This window comes from Bacillus rossius, chromosome 5 (genome assembly GCF_032445375.1).
Source record: "Bacillus rossius redtenbacheri isolate Brsri chromosome 5, Brsri_v3, whole genome shotgun sequence".
NCBI classification, from domain to species: domain Eukaryota; kingdom Metazoa; phylum Arthropoda; class Insecta; order Phasmatodea; family Bacillidae; genus Bacillus; species Bacillus rossius.
In genome coordinates this window covers 13078926-13098464 of record NC_086333.1, presented here as the reverse complement: position 1 = coordinate 13098464, position 19539 = coordinate 13078926, and the positions used below count along the sequence as shown (strand labels likewise).

The 19539-nt window shown below is 34.6% G+C and overlaps 1 protein-coding gene across 3 annotated transcripts in view; it reads left to right on the top strand.

The window, feature by feature from the left end:
- Positions 1-19539, top strand: part of LOC134531598 (5'-3' exoribonuclease 1) — a 373786-nt gene that overhangs the window by 139804 nt on the left and 214443 nt on the right. For all 3 annotated transcript variants that reach the window (XM_063367328.1, XM_063367329.1, XM_063367330.1), the window contains exon 14: positions 7868-8046. In XM_063367328.1, the coding sequence (XP_063223398.1) occupies positions 7868-8046 (179 nt within the window). The remainder of the gene's footprint in view (positions 1-7867; positions 8047-19539) is intronic.

The following is a 19539-nucleotide window of genomic DNA, read 5'->3' as shown; positions in this document are numbered from 1 at the left end:
TTGTATTTTTGTGTGTGTGTATGTTTGTAATGAATAAACTCAAAAACTACTGTGCCGATTTAAAAAAAAATTTCACCATTAGAAAGCTACATTCACCCTGAGTAACATAGGCTATATTTATTGCTAGAAAAGTTAAGGAATCTTTACTAAAACTTAAGTAACGTGACCCAAGGTGTAAAAAAAATTCCATAAAACATCTTACGTCGCATGTGCTGCGGAAACTATTGATAGAACAAAAGTATGTCCTACAATATTAAAGAACATATCAATAACTATAAAAAAACTTTGCGATACTACTTGTCCAACTACAGTAAACTCTCGCCAGTCCGTGGCCCGAGAATCCGAAGTTCTCAGAAATCCGGGGTATTTCCGAAGTGACATGATCGTTACTGTTTAGATGTATGTATCACTATTCTCAGTGGATGATAAGAGCGACGCTCACTGATATTTATAGCGCGGTAAAAGGCTCTGAACTGGCGCGCAGTCATCTCGTTCCCGTCAGATAACTGTGAAATTTGAGCGGTGACCGTAACATTATATGGCGGGAAAATAAAGATAAAGGTGTAATGCCTTTTCCTCTGGTGCTTTCAAGAAATTTTTTAACGGTTTTTTACACCTAAAACTTCAAAACCATGCCTTTTAGCCATTTTAACTCCTCTTAATCCGATATAAAAAAAACAGTTGGGCATTAGCAAATTCTTAAATGCTTTTCGTAAACAGACTCCAGTCGGATATTTAGAGTAGGTTGGAAATCGCGTAGGTTTTCCTGAAGCTCTGGGCACCGTGTGTCAGTGTGTGAAACATGTTGCCAGTGACAAGTTTCCTAGCTGTGCGCGGCACACGACTGTAGTTGTCATGCGTCACACGCCGGGAATGCTGGCCGGAGGGAAGGTGAGTATAGTTCATTTGCGGTAAAAATAAATACTCTAACCGCCCTGCTAAATTTTTCCATTAAAGAAATTTTGAAGTTTCAGAGATTTTCCAGCAGAAATAATGTTCTGTAACTAACAAACAAATTGTATCAAAAAATTAACGGTAAATGGCTGCCGTGGGGGGCCTTAAAAAAATTTTCATTTTACCGGGAATGGACTATACAACCTGGCTTTCGTCGCATGCAGTGTGGAGTAGGGGAGGAAGGATGTTGACAGTTTCACACGCAGAAAATGGCTAGAGGGCTGGAGAGAGGGAGAGAGATGGTTTGTTGTCTGGGAGGGAGAGGTAAGCCGTATGACGTCATGCATCCGCTGCCTTTGCAGCCGCCAGCCTGTCTAGACGAGATTCTCGCACTCCCACTTACGTCGCACAAGCTACTGCTGCCGTGTTTTTAAACGGACTGTCCAATTTTTTTTCTCTTCTTATACGAACATTAGTAAGTGCACTATAAACCAACACAAAATATATGCTGCATGTTAAATAATAGCTTTGTATAAGCTTTTATTGTGAGTTTTACCATTTTTTCCCCGATTATTTTTGTTTTGTGCCAAAATTTCAGATTTTTTGATGGTTCTAGTGTACAATTAACTAATGATTTTTTTTTATTTCTCCCGTTTCTCTTTAGTTTAACTGGACTGGCCGTGTGTCTGTGAGGGAGTGGCCTTGAATCTCTTGCCAGCTACGTATCGCTTCTCTCTCCCGCCCCTCCTAAATTCACTTCCCCTTATCAAGGGGCTTCCCGTTTCAGCGCACGCCACATTGCTACGCCTAGCTCTTTCACATCAAAGTGCGACTTCGGGTGCCATTAATTTAATTTAAGATGACTTTAAATTACTTTTTACACAATTTACTACCAACTTGAACAAATGGGTGTGTTAAATTTAATCAGGCCAGGCTGTAAATTTTCAGGAAAAAAAATTTCTCGGGTGCTTCATTTACTATGAATGGACTATACTGGTATTGCTTACGTACCATTCTGTTAACTTCTCAAGTGTCTTGTTTATTATGACGTCCTGTGGTAGTATTACATGTTCATTGACTACCATCTTATCTTTTAGAATTTTTTTTTGTATTTTAATGAAAATTTTTCAAAAATCCGAAGTTTTCAAAAATCCGAAGGTCATAAATCCCCGACACCCACGGATTTGCGAGAGTTTACTGTATTATTAAATTTTCCGTTTCACAAATGACCAATTTAGCAGAGCTTTCTCAATTAAAAAAAAAAGCATAAAAATTTAAATTACGCAGTTAAAAAAAATTAAGTAAAAATGGATTCACTATGACAAAGAATAAGGCCAAAAGAATGGTTTCCAGTTATAAAAACCATGCAATAAAATGTATTCAGTAAATTTGGGTTGCTGAGAAACTAGTATAATTTTTGTACATTACTAGCTAATTTAAATGGCCAGTATTTCCACAATAACTATATTTTGATGTTAAAATTAAATTTTTAATTCTTTTTATAATTCTTTTGTTAAAAATCACTTAAATAATTTTTTTTTTTAAATTTACAGTTTTTCTTTTGTTTTTGAATAGAATAAAATGCGCTTTTTTGTTGGATGTAATTTATATAATTTATAAAATCCATTTTTCACAGTAATTTCACTGTTAAATACACGCACTGTGTGAAAATGCCATCTGCTGAGAAACAAACAAGTCTTCAAAAATGTAGTTTGCAACGAACCACTGGTGGACAAGATGGTTATACATCACTACCTAACTTTTTAAAGAGAGAAGCTTTGTAGGGGGCTGGATATAAGTCTGTATGAAAACATTTGCCACAAACACACAACCAAAAGTTTCCCCATTCAATAACCACACAACTTAGAAACATCATAACTTAGAACTATCACAACTTAGAACTGGCATAACTTAGAAACACGTAACTTAGAAACACACAATGCAGAACCACACAACTTAGAACTGTCATAACTTAGAAACACGTAACTTAGAAACACACAATGCAGAACCACACAAATTAGAACTGTCATAACTTTGAAACACGTAACTTAGAAACGTCATAACTGGAAATTCATAACTTAGAACTATCACAACTTAGAAACACGCAACTTAGAACTGTCATAACTTATGAACACACAACTTTTAACTGTCATAACTTAGAAACATGAAATGTAGAACCACACAACTTAGAAACACACTATGCTGAACCACATAATGTAGAACTATCATAACTTAGAAACACACAACTTAGAACAGGCATAACTTAGAAGATTCTATCTTGTGTGTTTCTAAGTTATTTGTTTTTAAGTTGTGTGTTTCTAATTTGTGACAGCACCTCAGAGAAGAACACTTGACAGTTATCTCGTCAACTGTTGCGGGTTGTTGGGTGTAAATATATGTCTTTTATTATTAAATTATTGTAAAAATGTTACTGGTTGAATTTAAATAAAAGAGTTTGAATTGAATTTTGAAATTTATTTTTCTTATGTCATAAATTTACTTGTCCTTCACACAAAATCTCTGGAAGAAAAAAAACATTCACTAACTTTTACCGATCACTATTCACAGTCGTGTGCCTTCACTAAATAATGTCACTAGCAACCTCTTCATCTGCTAGTTTCTGAATAATGCGGGAACTACGTCCCTGTGGACCAATAAACCACCGGGGCTTGAACCGCATGTCTGGGGCCTAATTTCTAAATAAAACTTCTGAAAGTTGATATAGAAAAAAAGGTTAAAACTTAGCAGCGATACGGCCCTGACCCCAGATGTGAAACTATCTGTCTTCATGCACTCATTCAATTATTTAGTGAGTCGCCGCCCCCTTAGTTTTTTCGGTAGGGTATTTAAACGACGACTAAATGAAAGAGGCTACACACAACTCCATCCACCATTCAGGGGAGATGCAAGTGTGTGACCTCACCGACCAATCACAAAACGATTCTGTACAAGACACAACAGTATACAAATTTCCTTGCTCTTGCAACGAAACTTTTCTTTAGAAAATCAAAAAATACAAATCACAAATTCTGTTCTTGCTGGCTGGGACACAACCCTGATCATTTTACAATCTCCTTGGGAAGCTTATTTCTGCTGAGTTTCTCATCATAAGTGTACTTACAAAAAATGCCAGACTGTCTTGGCAGCTGGAAAAAATGTCCGGAATCTTTGCGCCGTCTTGTTGTGCACCTGTTTCTCGTCCTCCCTTTTGCGAACAATCACACACTGTTCTAGAATCCTAGTTATAGGTTCTAAATAAATCAAAACATGTAACATAGTAAAAGGGCTTTTCTGAAAGAAATAATAAAATATAAAAAATTACTTACAACAATATTAAGAATGATAAAATACAAGCATGAAGAACTAGAGTCACCATGACCCTGAACTATATAATCAGCTGATCCATCTAAACGACGAAAACATATTTTCTTTTCTCAAGAAACACTCACCAAAGCTGGGGCTAGCATTGGTGTCTGAATGAATGTTTTATTTAATTAGAAAGTTTACAAAAAATAAACAGACTGAAAACAATGTTTAACTCTCAAACTGACAAACACAAACCTAGCAATTAAGTATCCAAATAAACAATTATAAATTGTAAATTTTATTAATTTTTTCCATAGGATTAAAAATACAAATATTAATTTCTTTAAAATAACCTATTGTTATAGGAAAAAATATAATTTAAGTTACTTGTTTACATTACATTTCATCTTTTTCACAACAAATGGTCTAACTGACTCTTCTTCACTTACGTATGCTGTAACAAATACCTAGTGCATGATACCTTGTATGTTTAAACATTGTAATAACCTTCTGCATACAAATGGCCTATCTTAAGCTTCACATGAACATTCCTGGTCAGTAGTGACAAACAACAAAATATCATAATGATGAAGGGTGGGAGCAGCAAAGGAAAAGAAAAAAACATCGGGCTCATGCAGAAAAAATATTTAAAGTTAAGCTCCTTGCCTCCCAGCAGGCCTCGCAAAATGACGGAGCAACATCTGCTACCTTAGCAGGAGAAATACAATATGACTCAGACTATACTTTGGCCACTCTGGCCACACAAGTAGTTTTGAACTCAAACGGGACATAATAATCTCCTTTTACTTTTCAGTTACACATAACACACACATAGCATAGAATGTCCACAAACCTTTGTCAATTTCCATAAAGACTGATAATTCTTTTACTTGGTTATGTATGGCACACAACCTTAAAAAATTTCTTGAAACACTTTATATAATTATACCTTAGGCTCATTCTTTCATATTGTAAACATAATTATTCTTTTTATTTGAAAACTTCCAAAAAATAACCCATGTCATATTTTAAATTGAACTTTGGCATTGCATGGTTGGATTCTTCAAAATGCATTAAATTATTTGAATAATCTCTCTATAATACACCTGTTTTCAAATAATTTCACATATAAGTGTCAATAAATAATCTGAAGAAATTACTTTATTATTCATTACAGTGGTATTTTCCACAATTCAAAATATATTATTTTGAATTGTTTCTCAGTGGAGAAAGGAACTAAGTCCAAAAATCAAAGTTTTCAGGAGAGACTAAAAATATTTTAAATAATAGTGTTCTCTAAATATCATAATTTTTAGATTTGTGAAATAAGAGGCAAGGAACAATGCGACTGGTATTTTTCACCACTATTTGAAGCATCTAAGCTTATATTGTCCACAAAAATTAAAAAGTAAAAAAAATATATATATATATATAAAATTGATCGTGTTCCTTTCATTACTGACCGATTAAATTATTACTCAACTAATTATCAAAGAAAATAATAGTTATTCACTTTTTTTTTTGTTAAATTTATAAAATATTCATTACTATAACTGCAAACCAATTTTCATGTATGCTAACATATACAGAGAAAAATGTTTATTGCTAATAATACGTATGCATCTCATAATAAAAAAATCTTTTTCTGACTAACACTACAACAAAATTAGCATTCATATTCATTGATACTTCAGTTATTAGAGAATTAATTTCAAAAATCCAAAATGTTAGGATAGTTAAATTCCTTAAGTACTTCTTTGTAACCCAAATTATTTGATACGGGGGCCGTAGTCTCTGATATTCAATGACTGAATTTTAATGCGTGCTCTGGTTTTATGGGCGCCACCATGCCACGTGCACGGACCTATGTGAGACTCTTTCCCAGGGTCGTGACGTCGCCCATGTGAGGCGTGATTTTAATTTCCCCCTGAATACACCTAGCACGAATCCCTGCCCGCTCTCAGCGTCGGGCACGCTATTACCTACACAGTGGGCTCTCAGGCGTCACACATGCCGTCACACTCCACGTGGTCGAACAGATATAAATAACAAAATAATACGTCGGATTTACACACCTGATTTATTCGGTTACCGCAACTTACACACGTACATGGTTGAAACTGTTTAAAACGCCCGCGGCACAAATCGGTTTAGGGGCCAAGACCCACCACGTGGTCACATCTCAAATTACGTAGTAAATAGAAGAAAAGACCGTTACTGGTCGTAATACAATTAATTATGCAGTCCCCCGACCGAGAGGAGCTCCGAGGATGAAAAGAAAACGATTTAGAAAGAATTAAATTTAAACAGAATTACTTGGCGGTGAAAACAAGCGGTGAGGTCCCCGGAGTGCTGGTGCATCTACTCTCGGTCGTTGATGGCGGAAGACTGGGCTGAAATCATGGCTCGGCTCGACTAACATGGCGTCCTCCCGCCGAAACAATTGCCGTTAAAGATATTTATGAATTTGTGCCACGGGAAACTAAAGTAACATGACAAGAATGATTTAAAAATTATGTGACAATTTCTGAATACTGCAAAAGAATACTACAAATTACAATTAATAAGGAGAACATTTAATTATTGTCTGGCTTCGGGTTTCCTTGGGAATGTCCGGAAATGCTATTATATTTTGATACCTTATTTTAATTAAAAGTACATAAATCCCTCCCGGCCGATCTGCCGTCACTTTGCACTTGGGGAATATAAAAACAAATAACACAATTATATTTAATTATGTTTTAGGGGTGCGGCGCACTGACTCGACAGCGCCCTCTTGCCGGGCGAACACACACAAACGCACGCACACGTACGCACGGGTAGGCGGGAGGTTTGAATGGAGGGTGGGTGGTGTTTGGGCGGTGGCATATCGGACTTAAAAGGGGCCGCAGGCCCGGACGATGTCATATTAATGAAGAATATTTTAACAAACAAAACGTACTGGCTGTAATACTTTTGACAAATTTCCACCTAGTTCCAGAGATTGCCAAAAGGTAAGGGATGCTCAATACTTGTAGCGGCTAACCGTCACATTTGAACCACCTACTATCTACAGAACTTACTCAGCTTAGATTGTACAATTAAATCTCGCTATGCAAAAATTTTACATTTTGCCAATTAAAAATTACCTTATATAATTTTCCAAGGATTCAATAAGGATACTTACCAATTTGCACCATTTACCTTATATACATTATGACCTGCTACTGATTCAATTTCAAATGGTCCATCGTACAATTTAAGAAATTTTGTATAGTTTGTCTACAAGAGAAGAAGTTTGTGTGATGCAACTAAGAAAAGTTCATAACCTTCCTTGAAACTTACTGATTTGTTGCAGTTATCAAATCCACCCTTTATTAGTTTAAGCTTTTGCATTAAGTCTACGACCTGCCTTTTCCAATTTTTCCTTAATCTTTGCAGCAGCATTGTCTGAAAATCTAACAAAATTATTCAGTTTAGTAGTTGGTACATATATTGCATTAACTCTACAGGTGTACACCTTCTACTTTCGTGCCTTGCCGTGGTATGCAGTTGAGTGTAGAAAGTGTTGTAGATAATGTGGTGTGGTATGTGGGGAGCATACTGCACAGGAAAATGTTTAGCGTGGTGTCATGCACATCAGGTGTTGTTGTTGCAGGTGAGAGTTAGAGCATTATGTGGTGTGCAGGTGAATGTCCTGTGCCGGAGTGCTTCCCTCGAGTGGGCAGCTGCCACGCAGCTATGGAGGCTGTGTTCAGAGAGGACATTCTTTTGGAGAGGCACAAGCTGGTAAAGGGACTTTGTCCCGGCGCTTTGCTTGACGTATACTTCCCCGGCTTCCCCTCCTTCAAGCACCTCAAATTCTCAGTAAGTATCTGTTTGTTCGCCTGCTTTCATCTGTAGGATACAATAAATAAAACTACTTAAGATTTAGATTTATAGTTCTATTTACACATATAATGTCGACGTAAGATGTAGTTCAGGTATAGTCTGAAAGAGGGTAAGGAGAATGTTTCTACATAACCCCAATAATTATTTATAAATGCCTGTTATGTGCCTTGTTGCATGATGGCCTAGTTGAATAAGTATAGTAACTTGCTGAATGATATAGGTCTCACCCTCCACCAAAAAATTACTGCATAACCAGTTGACCAGGTGCCAGTTATAAATTTTAAGGTTATAAAATTCCGACAGCATCTAGCTTTTATCTACAGAAGGATTATCTAGTAGTCAACACGGCTTCAGAAGAGGAATGTCTACAGCTAATAACTTAATTACATTTCTCAATCCCATATTTAACGAAGTAGTTAATAAGGGTCAGGTAGAGGCCTGCTATTTCGATTTTGCCAAAGCCTTTGACACTGTTAACCACTCTTCATTACTCAAAATATTTCAGTTTGGTTTATGTGATAACTTTATAAATTGGTTTTCCAGTTATTTTATTATTAGTCTTTTTTATTTATAAGTAATAATAATTCCTCTCTCTTCAATGCTAGTTCTGGATGTCCTCAGGGTGGCACTTGATCCCCTCTTTATAATATATTTATTAATGATATCACTAGTGTCTTCATCTGGAATATTTTTTGTAGACAATTTGAAAATTTACAAGAAAGTTAATACTCCTAATGACTGTTTATTATTGAAATATGATGTCAATAAAATTAATAATTGGTTCATACATAATTTATTTTGTTTTAACAAGAATAAAACTAAGATAATATACTTTACAATGAAATATTACCCAGTTAAGCACAACTATAATTTGTCAAATTCTCAAATCATCAGCACCACCTAAATAAAAACATCTTGGAATCTTCTTAGATTCCAAGCTATTTATTCATAATAATGTTGACTATCTATAGTCTACAACCCGAAGAACTTTGGCCCTTATAAAATTCATCACCTTTTATGCTTCTATTACAGATTGTATTCTTTCCCTCTATTTTTCTTTAATTATATCTAAATTAGAATATTCTTCTATCATTTGGAACAACATCAAGTTGACATAGTAATAAAATTGAAAGCATTCAAAACGAAGTAATTGAATTAATTAATCTAAAGAGATTCCCTTATTCTATCCTTACACATCTCTCAGTTTGTAGAGACTATATTGATGCACTTTTTATTCAAAATTGCTAAAACTCTAAAATTCAATGTAATTTATCCTTGAAAACTGCTTGAGAGTACCACAATTCAGTAGTCGTTTAAGATCTACTTTATGCACTATTAATAATAAAAATGACCTTATCTATAGACTGATTTGTGGTTAAATAAATTATATTTGTAATATTATTAGATGAATAATTTGAAATTTGTAATATTGAAGTCATGCAATCTAGTAAATTCCTTAATTAATTAATTAGTAATAGCTACAGATTTGTTATTTTTTGTATTGTTTATTATTCTGTGTTGTATGTATTCAATAATGTTTGTGGTATTATTTATTTGTTGTGTTTGTTGTATGAGTTGTCTCCACTAACATGGGGTACTCTTGCCTTCGTGCGTTGGCCATTTGCGGTCATCTTACCTGCTATGGTGCAGACAATGTTTGCGGTGATAACCTTGTGTTTGTCTCGTTTATTTGTTTTTTCCAGCATTCAAGTCCAATGACTGTTTTTGGTCATGTCACACTTTTGAATTAATTAATTAATTAAATAAAAAATTCCTGTAATTTACATTTATATTTTCCAAAATTTTTAGTGTCAAATTTTGAACCCACTTTTTTTTTTGTTTTAATTAAAAAAAGTTTTTTAATCAAATACACTGAAGATGCCAAAAAGTTAGTTTTATTAATCAAAAGTGAAATCTCTAAAGAATCCTGTAGTCCTCTGCCATAAGTTTTATTTATTTATTTATTTATTATTTTTACATTTCCCAAGCCCAGTCACAAATTCTACTTTTTTTTATAATTTTTTTCTTCAATTGTTTCTTGAACTCTAGATCAAGTGGTAAAGAATTTCATGTCTAAGAGCATCCAGCTGTTCTCTTCATTTACTTCTTACACACTGGCCGTGACCATCTGGGCAGAAAACTCATTGTTACCATATTGTTGGCTTTGTTGTAAAACCATGTAACTGCCATCTTCAAAATTTTAAAAAAGAGACAATAATATATAATTCTAGTGAGATGAATTTTCATTGCAACAAATGTATTAAGATGATAAAAATGGATGATAACACATGTTTATATTGTAAAAATGTTATGATTTTTAATTTTTCATATAGGAGCTCGAGTAATGAGGTTGGCAATATAAACCCATTAGAGTTACGTGGTGTGCTTTTACACAGTTACGTAGTTTGCAATATTAATTGTTTTCTTTAATTGAAAGTAAATTATTTATCTCTTTTGTATAAAAAATTCCTCTTTTTGGTAGACGTGTTTTAAAATAAAAACATCTCATTTTGATATTTTTTAAGTTGTAATCGATATACTTATATGATAAATAAAATTATACCAAGAAACATATGTATGTATCAAATACAGTTGCCTCATATTAATTTTAAAAATAAGAACACTGATCATTAAGAACAGAAAATGCACTTTAGCTATTAATAACTACACATCTGATTTTACATTATATTGAAATGAATAAAAATACAGTTTTCTATCACACGGGGGGGTCATTTCAGCTATTAATAACTACACATCTGATTTTACATTATATTGAAATGAATAAAAGTACAGTTTGCTATCACACGGGGGGTCATTTCAGGTTAAGGCCGGGCTTCAACCAAATTCACTCCGGCCGCGGGATAGGCATTTACAAGCAAAACAAATTCCCGCGCGATTTCCACAATTTTTGTGATAACGGCATCAAACAAAAACCATGTTGTAGATTTTGAAGACCTTAACAGCGCTATAGCTTTAAAAGTTTTAATTTTTTATTTCAAGATGGTGATATCATGTGATATAATATTTAAAGTATCATAGTTTTCAGGCTATTCATTTAATCGCTTAAACAGCTGTATTGAAACTTTGACTGAGTTGAATTCTTTAAAAAAGTCAGCGGTGCTGATAGTCTATCTCTAAAAACAAAGACACAGCATGGTGGTTTTTTAATGGAAACATTGAGGCCGCGAGGCCCAGCACGTGGTTGTGGACGAGGGGTGACAGGGGGAAGAGGATGACGCGCGGGTGGCGGAGACACGCTGCCATGTTGCCAGCTCCTTCCTGGAAGGTCACCCACCCCTCGCGACTGTGAGCCAGGGAGACGGACACTGACTAGTCATCTGTAACGCATTGCGCGTGAGGTACTGACATTTCTGCATTTACAACTTCAGTGGTTAATGTTTAACTCTTTACAGGACAGCAAATAAAACAAAAACTGATAGCATGATGGCATGTATTAAAAACAGTATAAATTGTGCTCACGCAGTTCGTCTTCACAAATTAAATTTGTTCATTATTTTAAATAGCTTTTTCTGTGGTCGTTTTTTCGTATATAATTTAGGAGGATTTTATGTCACACTGTTATGCACACCGACGCTTCATCAAAACAATCCTGTCTAAACCAAATCTTTATTAAAATTTTTAACTTCACATTTATTGTGACACAGATCTCAAATTCCTATCTGAATATCTACACATACTTGATAACATTTTATTTTAATAACGAGTTTAAAAAATAACATAGAATAGCTTTTGCTATCTTTAGGTTTAGGCTTCTCCTGAAAATGCAAATGTTTCTGAAGACGCACAAACTATTACATTATGATTGTTTGCTTCAAACTTTGATATTATTGGTAGAGCTGAATAGATAAAAAAAATCTAGCGACACTCACATTCTGTCAATTATAACTTTTTGTAATAAAAATGTTTTATGGCGTTGAGGCCCGTGGTTAGCTGCGCCCTCGGCTACCTTGCATGATGGGAAGGGATGGGGAAAGGTGTTTGGCGCCAGCGTCTCACCGAGGTCAATCATTCTCTCTTGTGTAGTATTAGTGTTCGGAACGCTCGACTACGTGTGACTTATTCCACTAAGTTTATCAAGTCTTGGTACGTAGTGTGCGATTATCGGCAGCACAAAATGTCTCAAGAAACGGCCACAAATGTCAAAGCGAAAGAAATCCGCTAAAAAAAGAAAATGCTTCTGGCACGTACTGCTAAAAATAAAAAGTATGTACATGTGTTATATATATTATTATTATACATACACGGATATAAAACATTTACTATATGTAACCTACTGTAAAACTTTTAAAATAATATTGAAAACTGACTCCTGGAAATTAATTTTTAACATTTGTAAGAGTTGATAAATATATTTGCTCTAAAAACATTTCAAACGTATTTAACGTTTCCTTTTATGTGTAAAATAAGCCTATAGTTTGAAAATTTATTAATGATACATTACACTGGTGTGCTAGTGACAATGTTAGCCGTTAAATTGCGGATGCATGCGGGACAATTTTGATTTTATATGCAGCTATAAATACCATTTTTATTAGGATGCAATTTCGTATATAATTTTTTGTAATATTTACTGTCAATTACACGTGCTGGCACTTATTGTCAGCGACAATAGATTATAAAACAGAAACTGAGAAATTAATCCGGAAATATTTCTGTAAAATATGCTTTATGTTATTTCATTTTTAAATTTTACCATGTATAAATTATTTAGACGTCTATGTAAAACAAAAATTTTATTAAAAATGTTAATTTAATATAAAAATCAATTTACGTTAAAAAGAGTACTAAATTAGAATTTCTGAGTTTCGGTGACGCTTTTGCCCACTCACCGATGGACTGCCATTGTGATTATACACACGTCTTAAATTTACTATAATGTGACTGAAAAACGTTATATAATTAACGTTTATTTTTTTTAATAGTAATGAATAGTATAAAAATGTATATTATTGTCATGTTATAATTGCATGTCTGACATCTAACAGGTGCACAAGTTAGTATATTTAGAAGTATTATTTCTGTGACAAAACAACTTACGTAATTAATGTTGATTACATTGCATCACTGCAAGTCACTTTTGGAGAAATAACTAATATCGTGGAACGAACAAAAATGCTAGCTGATTGTGAGCTAAGGCACAAAATGAGACGTGTGCGGTTAAAAGTCAGTAATTTCGGCATTGTTTGTCGCCGGAAAGAATCTGTGTCCTGTTCAAATCATGTTAAACAGTTACCTACTTTACACGCCTCCGTTTTCGACACTGGCAATGGAGTACCGTGGTCGCAATGAGCATATTGCCATTCAGAGGTTTCAAGCACAAACCGGATTAGTTGTACAGAAGTGTGGTTTATTTTTGGATCTCTAATACGCATATTTCAGTGCTAGCCCTGACGGAATTGTGGTTGAAGAAAATGCGATTGTTGAAATCAAGTGTGTGCCTTCTGCAGTTGACCAAGGGCTCCAAGAAACTGCAATAAGAAAAAGAAAGTTTTTTCTACGTGTGAATGAAACGGAAGTTTAATTCTTAAACGTTCACACCTTTATTTTTATCAGCTGCAAGGTACTTTAAACATACAGAGCGCGAATACTGTTACTTCATGGTAATGTCCGTTGTTCGTCAGAATTTACAAGTAGAAAGAGTAGAAAGAGATGAGCTCATGCGGGAAACAGAAATGTTGCCGAAACTGACTAGATTTTATCGTAGGTGTTTTCTGCCTGAGATAGTGGTGCAAAATCAAAGCATAGACAGAGCCATTAGAGAAGCAGGCTACATTTTGGAAGCCGAAAGAAGCTTGGCAGATAAACAGCAATCAAGACGTCAAAACTGACCCGGAAAAAGCAAGGGATAAATGAATGTAAATATAATTGAAGTAAGATTTTTTTTTTCTTTGAAACCTGGACGATTGCCATAAAATGTTCTGTTGTGTTCAAATTTGTTCTAACATCGAAAACATTAAGTTAAACGAGAGAAAAAAATTTTTTGTGGAAGTAACTGTCCATGAGTTTTATATAAGGTTATAATTTTATCTGAAGTTTACATTTTAATTCTGTGGAGACATACCTTTTAAAATATTGTTTATAATTAATTCCGAAGAACTGATTATAGTTGTTTATTTTTATTATAGTTAAGTATTTATTTGTTTAGTATGTTCCAGTAATATACGTGTATTTTGGTCTCTATGCTAATATAAAATGCGTTTCTACTATCAGTTATATGGTTTTTCTTCTCATTTTTTCTATTTTGTATGATATATTATACTGAATGAGTTAATGTCACTATTATTTTTAATTCTTTGTAAAATATGAAATATAAAAAAAAATTTCAAACCTAATGTATTTTCTTTAACTGTGGTTCACATTTCGCAGCAACTTAAGAAGTGGTCATTCTACGTAATAACTATTTGTAGTACCGGCAAATGTAATAATTAATACACGGTTACCAATAGTTGTACAATCATTAGCATTAAACATTATGGCAGAGGGTAAATACATTTTTTAAAGAAAAGTAAATCTAATAGTGTGTTAATTCTGATTTAGACACATTTTTCACAATACCAATTTTTTGAGCATTGTCATAGCCACATCATCTGATAAGATCCTTCATAAAGATTAACTCATATCGCTGCATTTACTGATCAATAAAGAAAAATATTTGTAAAATTTACAGCTTTGAAACGTATGGAACCGTATTTATGTTTCACAAATACATAAAACATTTCTTGTAATTATTTTGACACACTCTCAGCTGCTATTAATTGCCTGAAAATAATTTTTAAAAATCAATGCAAACAACTTCAATTATTATGTAATACTTTAGCTGTGAAGTTATATGTGGATGAAAATTATTCAAATTCTGGCAGGTTTTATTAAAGTTTTATTATTATGAGATTTGTTTCTTGCAGCAATTGAATATTAAAAACGTAAATCGGTTTCAGCTAAGAATGCTCTACACTTAACTGAAATTAATGATAAAAACATATAACTACGTTAATGTGTAGTTCTTACTAACTTATAACAAAGTTCTTTATCTTGGAGAGATCTCAGTTTCGCAATAAAATCGTTTTCAAAGTAAATTTATATTTCAATGACACACACAAAGACACACACATATACATACATATATATGTATATACGTATATATATAATTATTTTTCATGCATTAAGCACAATTTTACTCTACTGAAAATCTCTGTGTGTATTAATAAATGCTGATTTATCATTATTTCCTTGGTAATGGGAAACTGAAAGGAAATATATATTTTTAATGAGGTTTGGATGGCCACTTCTAGAAAATTGATAAAATGACTAAGTGAATACGAACCTTCGTACAAACGTACTGATTTCACGTTACTTCTATGTAGGGACTCGAAAATTTCGTGAATTAACCTGGAATCAGGATAGAATTAAATGTCTTACATGTGCTCAACCCATGTTTGCTTTTCCTTTGGCTGATTTCCTATCCTAGTTGATCAGCACTACCTGATTTGCTTTTTTTCTCCTAGTTGGGCATCGCAGAGGGGTAGCCAAATAACTGTCACCCAAAAATGAACTCAGTGGAACAGTATAAATGTTTTCATACTAGCTTTCGACAAATTGAATGCAAGAAATTTACCTATCTCTATTTATAGGCCTATCCAGGCTGATAATACTGGCTGTGATTCGATTCGCCAGTAGTATAGGGATGTATGTCCGGGCACAGGCGCCAGGCGCTGGTGCCGGTGCCGGGTCAGTGACCGACCGACCTCTGACGTCACGGCGGCCATATTGGACTCAAAAATTCCAGGGAAAAATTCCCGTCTCGAGGGAAAACTTACCGTTTTTAGATCTTAAAAATACCAGCGGCTAGAAATATCCATATTGAGGCTTTATCATCCATGTCTACAGCTTCCGATAAGCCTCTGACGTCATAATTGAATATGTCATCATGTAATATGACGTCACAGTTGCAATTTCCGTTACAGCAGCCAGCTTGAAATCATTATTTATTATCCGATTTTAATGAAAAAAATTAAAAATTTATAAAAAGTTATATTTATAAAAAAATATATATATTTTTCATTATAATCGGATAACAAATAATGATTTTCAAGATGGCTGCCGTAACGGAAATTGCAATGGTGGCGTCATATTACATGATGACATATTCAATGATGTCAGAGGCATAAGGCCCGTCTACAATAGCAATGTCCTAAACTGTGTCCGAAGGACACTCGTCGCTGATTGGTCCATGTGACCCTCTGACGTCATGCGTCAAGTGGGTGAAGGTCTGAACCTACCTGGTCCGAAGACATTCGTCAATTTGAACTTTTTGACCAAACCTGTGTACTGCGGACACAGAAAAAGAACAGAACACTCACGATATTTGAATTTCCGGTTCCCGTTTGAAATGTGATATGAGTTCATTTTTTAGCTTTTACATTTGCCACTTTTCCTTACTGAATAAATATATAATATTGAACTCCCACAACTTTCATAAGTTCAATCTCAAACTACAAAGCATCAAAACAATAAAGAAAAACATTTGGTTTGGCACATTTACTGCGCTCTGGTGACAACTTTAGAAATCAATACATTCGGACATCGGACATCGCAATTGTGGACAGGACAGTTTTCGGTGAGACAATGTGACGTCACTCACATTCGGATAAGGACACGGACCACGCACAGGTTCGGACTATTGTAGACGGGCTCTTATCGGAAGATGTAGACATGGATGCTTAAGTCTCAATATGGATATTTATAGCCGCTGATATTTTTAAGGTCTAAAAACGGTAAATTTTCCCTCAAGACGGGAATTTTTCCATAAAAAACGGGAAATTTGTAGAAATTTTGAGTCATTTTTGAGGAATGTTGAGTCATTTTGAGGAATTCTTGAGTCCAAGATGGCCGCCGTGACATCAGAGGTCAGTCGGTCACATTCCTATACTTCTTTTTCCTCTTTTTACTTTTCCGTCCCTGTTTCAGGTAAAAGGTCTAACAGATTTGGTAACCAACCTTGTTTTGTCTAATATGGTCATTTTTCAGTCCGCATTTGCTTGTAGGTCTTGTCCGCACTGGCTTGTAGATCATAAAAGACAAACTATAAAAATTTCCATGTTCACATATTATATACTTCGTTAGGAACGCTGCATCTGCAAAGTTGACAGCTCGTCAATCATATTAACTTTACCGTGGTTACAGCCAATATATGACTGAAACACTGTTGATTCTTATACAGGAAAGCTTAGACAGTACTCTGTAATTTTTTTTCAATCAAACTGAAATATTCATGCAAACAAAATTACAAATATTTGTAAATCTGTACATTTGCATGAAAGCAAATCGCTGCAAATGTGGGATTGTATTATTGCCCGGGCATTTATGCTTTGGGTTGTCCCAGTACCTGAATTAGTTAAAGTTATTTGTAAACTTTTCCCTGTATAGCTTTCCACGACTAAATACGCACATACAAAAGCACAATAAACAATTATGAAGTCCAATTGCTAAATATTATTATATTTTCCAAGGGTTCAAAAATGTCTTCTTGTACAAAAAAGTCGATTTTTCATATTATATTGCAATATTCGTAAGCGCGACAGTAAATATCCAGCTTTGTTTCGAAAAACGCAAATCATAAATTCAATAATAACCATAACAATGTTTTGTATAAATTTACTATATTTTCTCTTTTAATATTACGAAATATTTCTTGGCAACCGATTTCTAAAGGAATTTTGTGTAAATGTCCAAAAACATTTTTTTTCTGTGTAAGGAATACGATATTTAATTATAATAAATTATTTTTATACTACTAATTAACAGATTACTTCAGTTTACAAGTATGCAAGCTAAGAATACATATCCATGAACGATACGGAGTACTTGATTTGCCTATTGTACTTGCACTTGGCAATTCTTTTATAAACTTAAGTTTTAATACATCCTTGTATTAGGTCCTCATTTTTTACATTTCGTTACATTGCCAATGTGTAGCAAGTGTATGTATGTATGTACATTGTGTTTTATTTCTTACGAAATATTTGTGTCTTGAAATAAATAAATATATAAAAATAAAAAAATAATATATTTATTTATTTCAAGAAGCGCATCTCGACTACTGTAATTTTTTTAAATAAATGACAAATTGTTTAATATTATGAAAATAGTCCTGCCCTATAACTCATATATATATATATGTATATATATATATATATATATATATATATATATATATATAATATAAACGTAATTCAAACATTTGGTCACAAGTGTAATATTCGCATACATTATGTGGATAAGTTAAAATATTTTAAATTAAAAAAAAGGTTTGTTCATAAAATTAAATGTGTGTGTAGGCAAACCCGCCATGACGGGGCTTATGTTACGGGACGTGTAAGTGCACGTCATCCTTGAACGTGACATGCGCTAGATTTCAGTTTAACTGACCATTGGTTGTAGGATTATAATTTAAAAAAAAAAAAGTTATCAATGTCGTATTATCTGAATTCATCTCCAAAAAAATCCTGCTCTATACGATGGCCAATGAAGATTCCGGCTGTCCCGGGCTTCTAGTGCTGAAGCTCTGCTGAGTGGGTGTCGCTCGCCTAACGGTCCACCCCTAGCCAGGCACGCGCCTGTGCTCCTCAGTGGGACACAGAGTTGGCAACACCGGATGAACACGTGATCCCGCTGGCGCACCCCTTCCACCCTTAGGCCCACTCGCTGCCACGGTCATATCTCTGTCTGCGATCTCTCGCTCTCAGCTCCACCCCAGCACTATCTGGTGACCGTGATTCACAACCGCGACCTTGAAGCTTGCCCTTAAGTTAGACGTTTCGCGTTAGACGTTGTGCCTAGGGCGCCACCACATGTGTTTCTGAGCACGAGAGCCCGGCTACTACTCCTGCCTCAGGGCCATGACGTCGCCCGTGTAGCGAGGCTCGTAAACACCCCCCCCCCTCCACCCCCTCCAATTTATAACAAATCACTATGTCCACTATGTATGGACACGCTGTGCATATTACAATAGTAAACTAGTTGGGTTCTTGAAGGCGGCTCACACACCTCAGTCTGCTAGACGTTGTTGCACGTGGTCACGCTCGCAAAAGAAACAACTTTTCCTATTTCATGATTTTTATCACAATATACATCCGCTCTTCCTCCACACCATTTAGTTAGAAGCCAGTGGCACGAATCAGTTTAAAGAATTGTTCCAGGACCCTCATGTTCTGGACACAAGTAAAGTTCGTAGAGCATGACAAAAATTCAGTTAATGAATAAAAAAATAATAGTTATGTAAAGCAGTCTACTACCCGAGATAAGCCCTGAAGTTGCGTGAAAGTGATTTATAGAATTCAAGCAAACAGATGGATTTGGATCAGTAAATTACAAAGTTGAAGACGAAGGATGCACAGAGTTCTTTACCTTGGGTAGCGGTGGCGACAAACTGGCCTCCTTTAAGCGCATCCT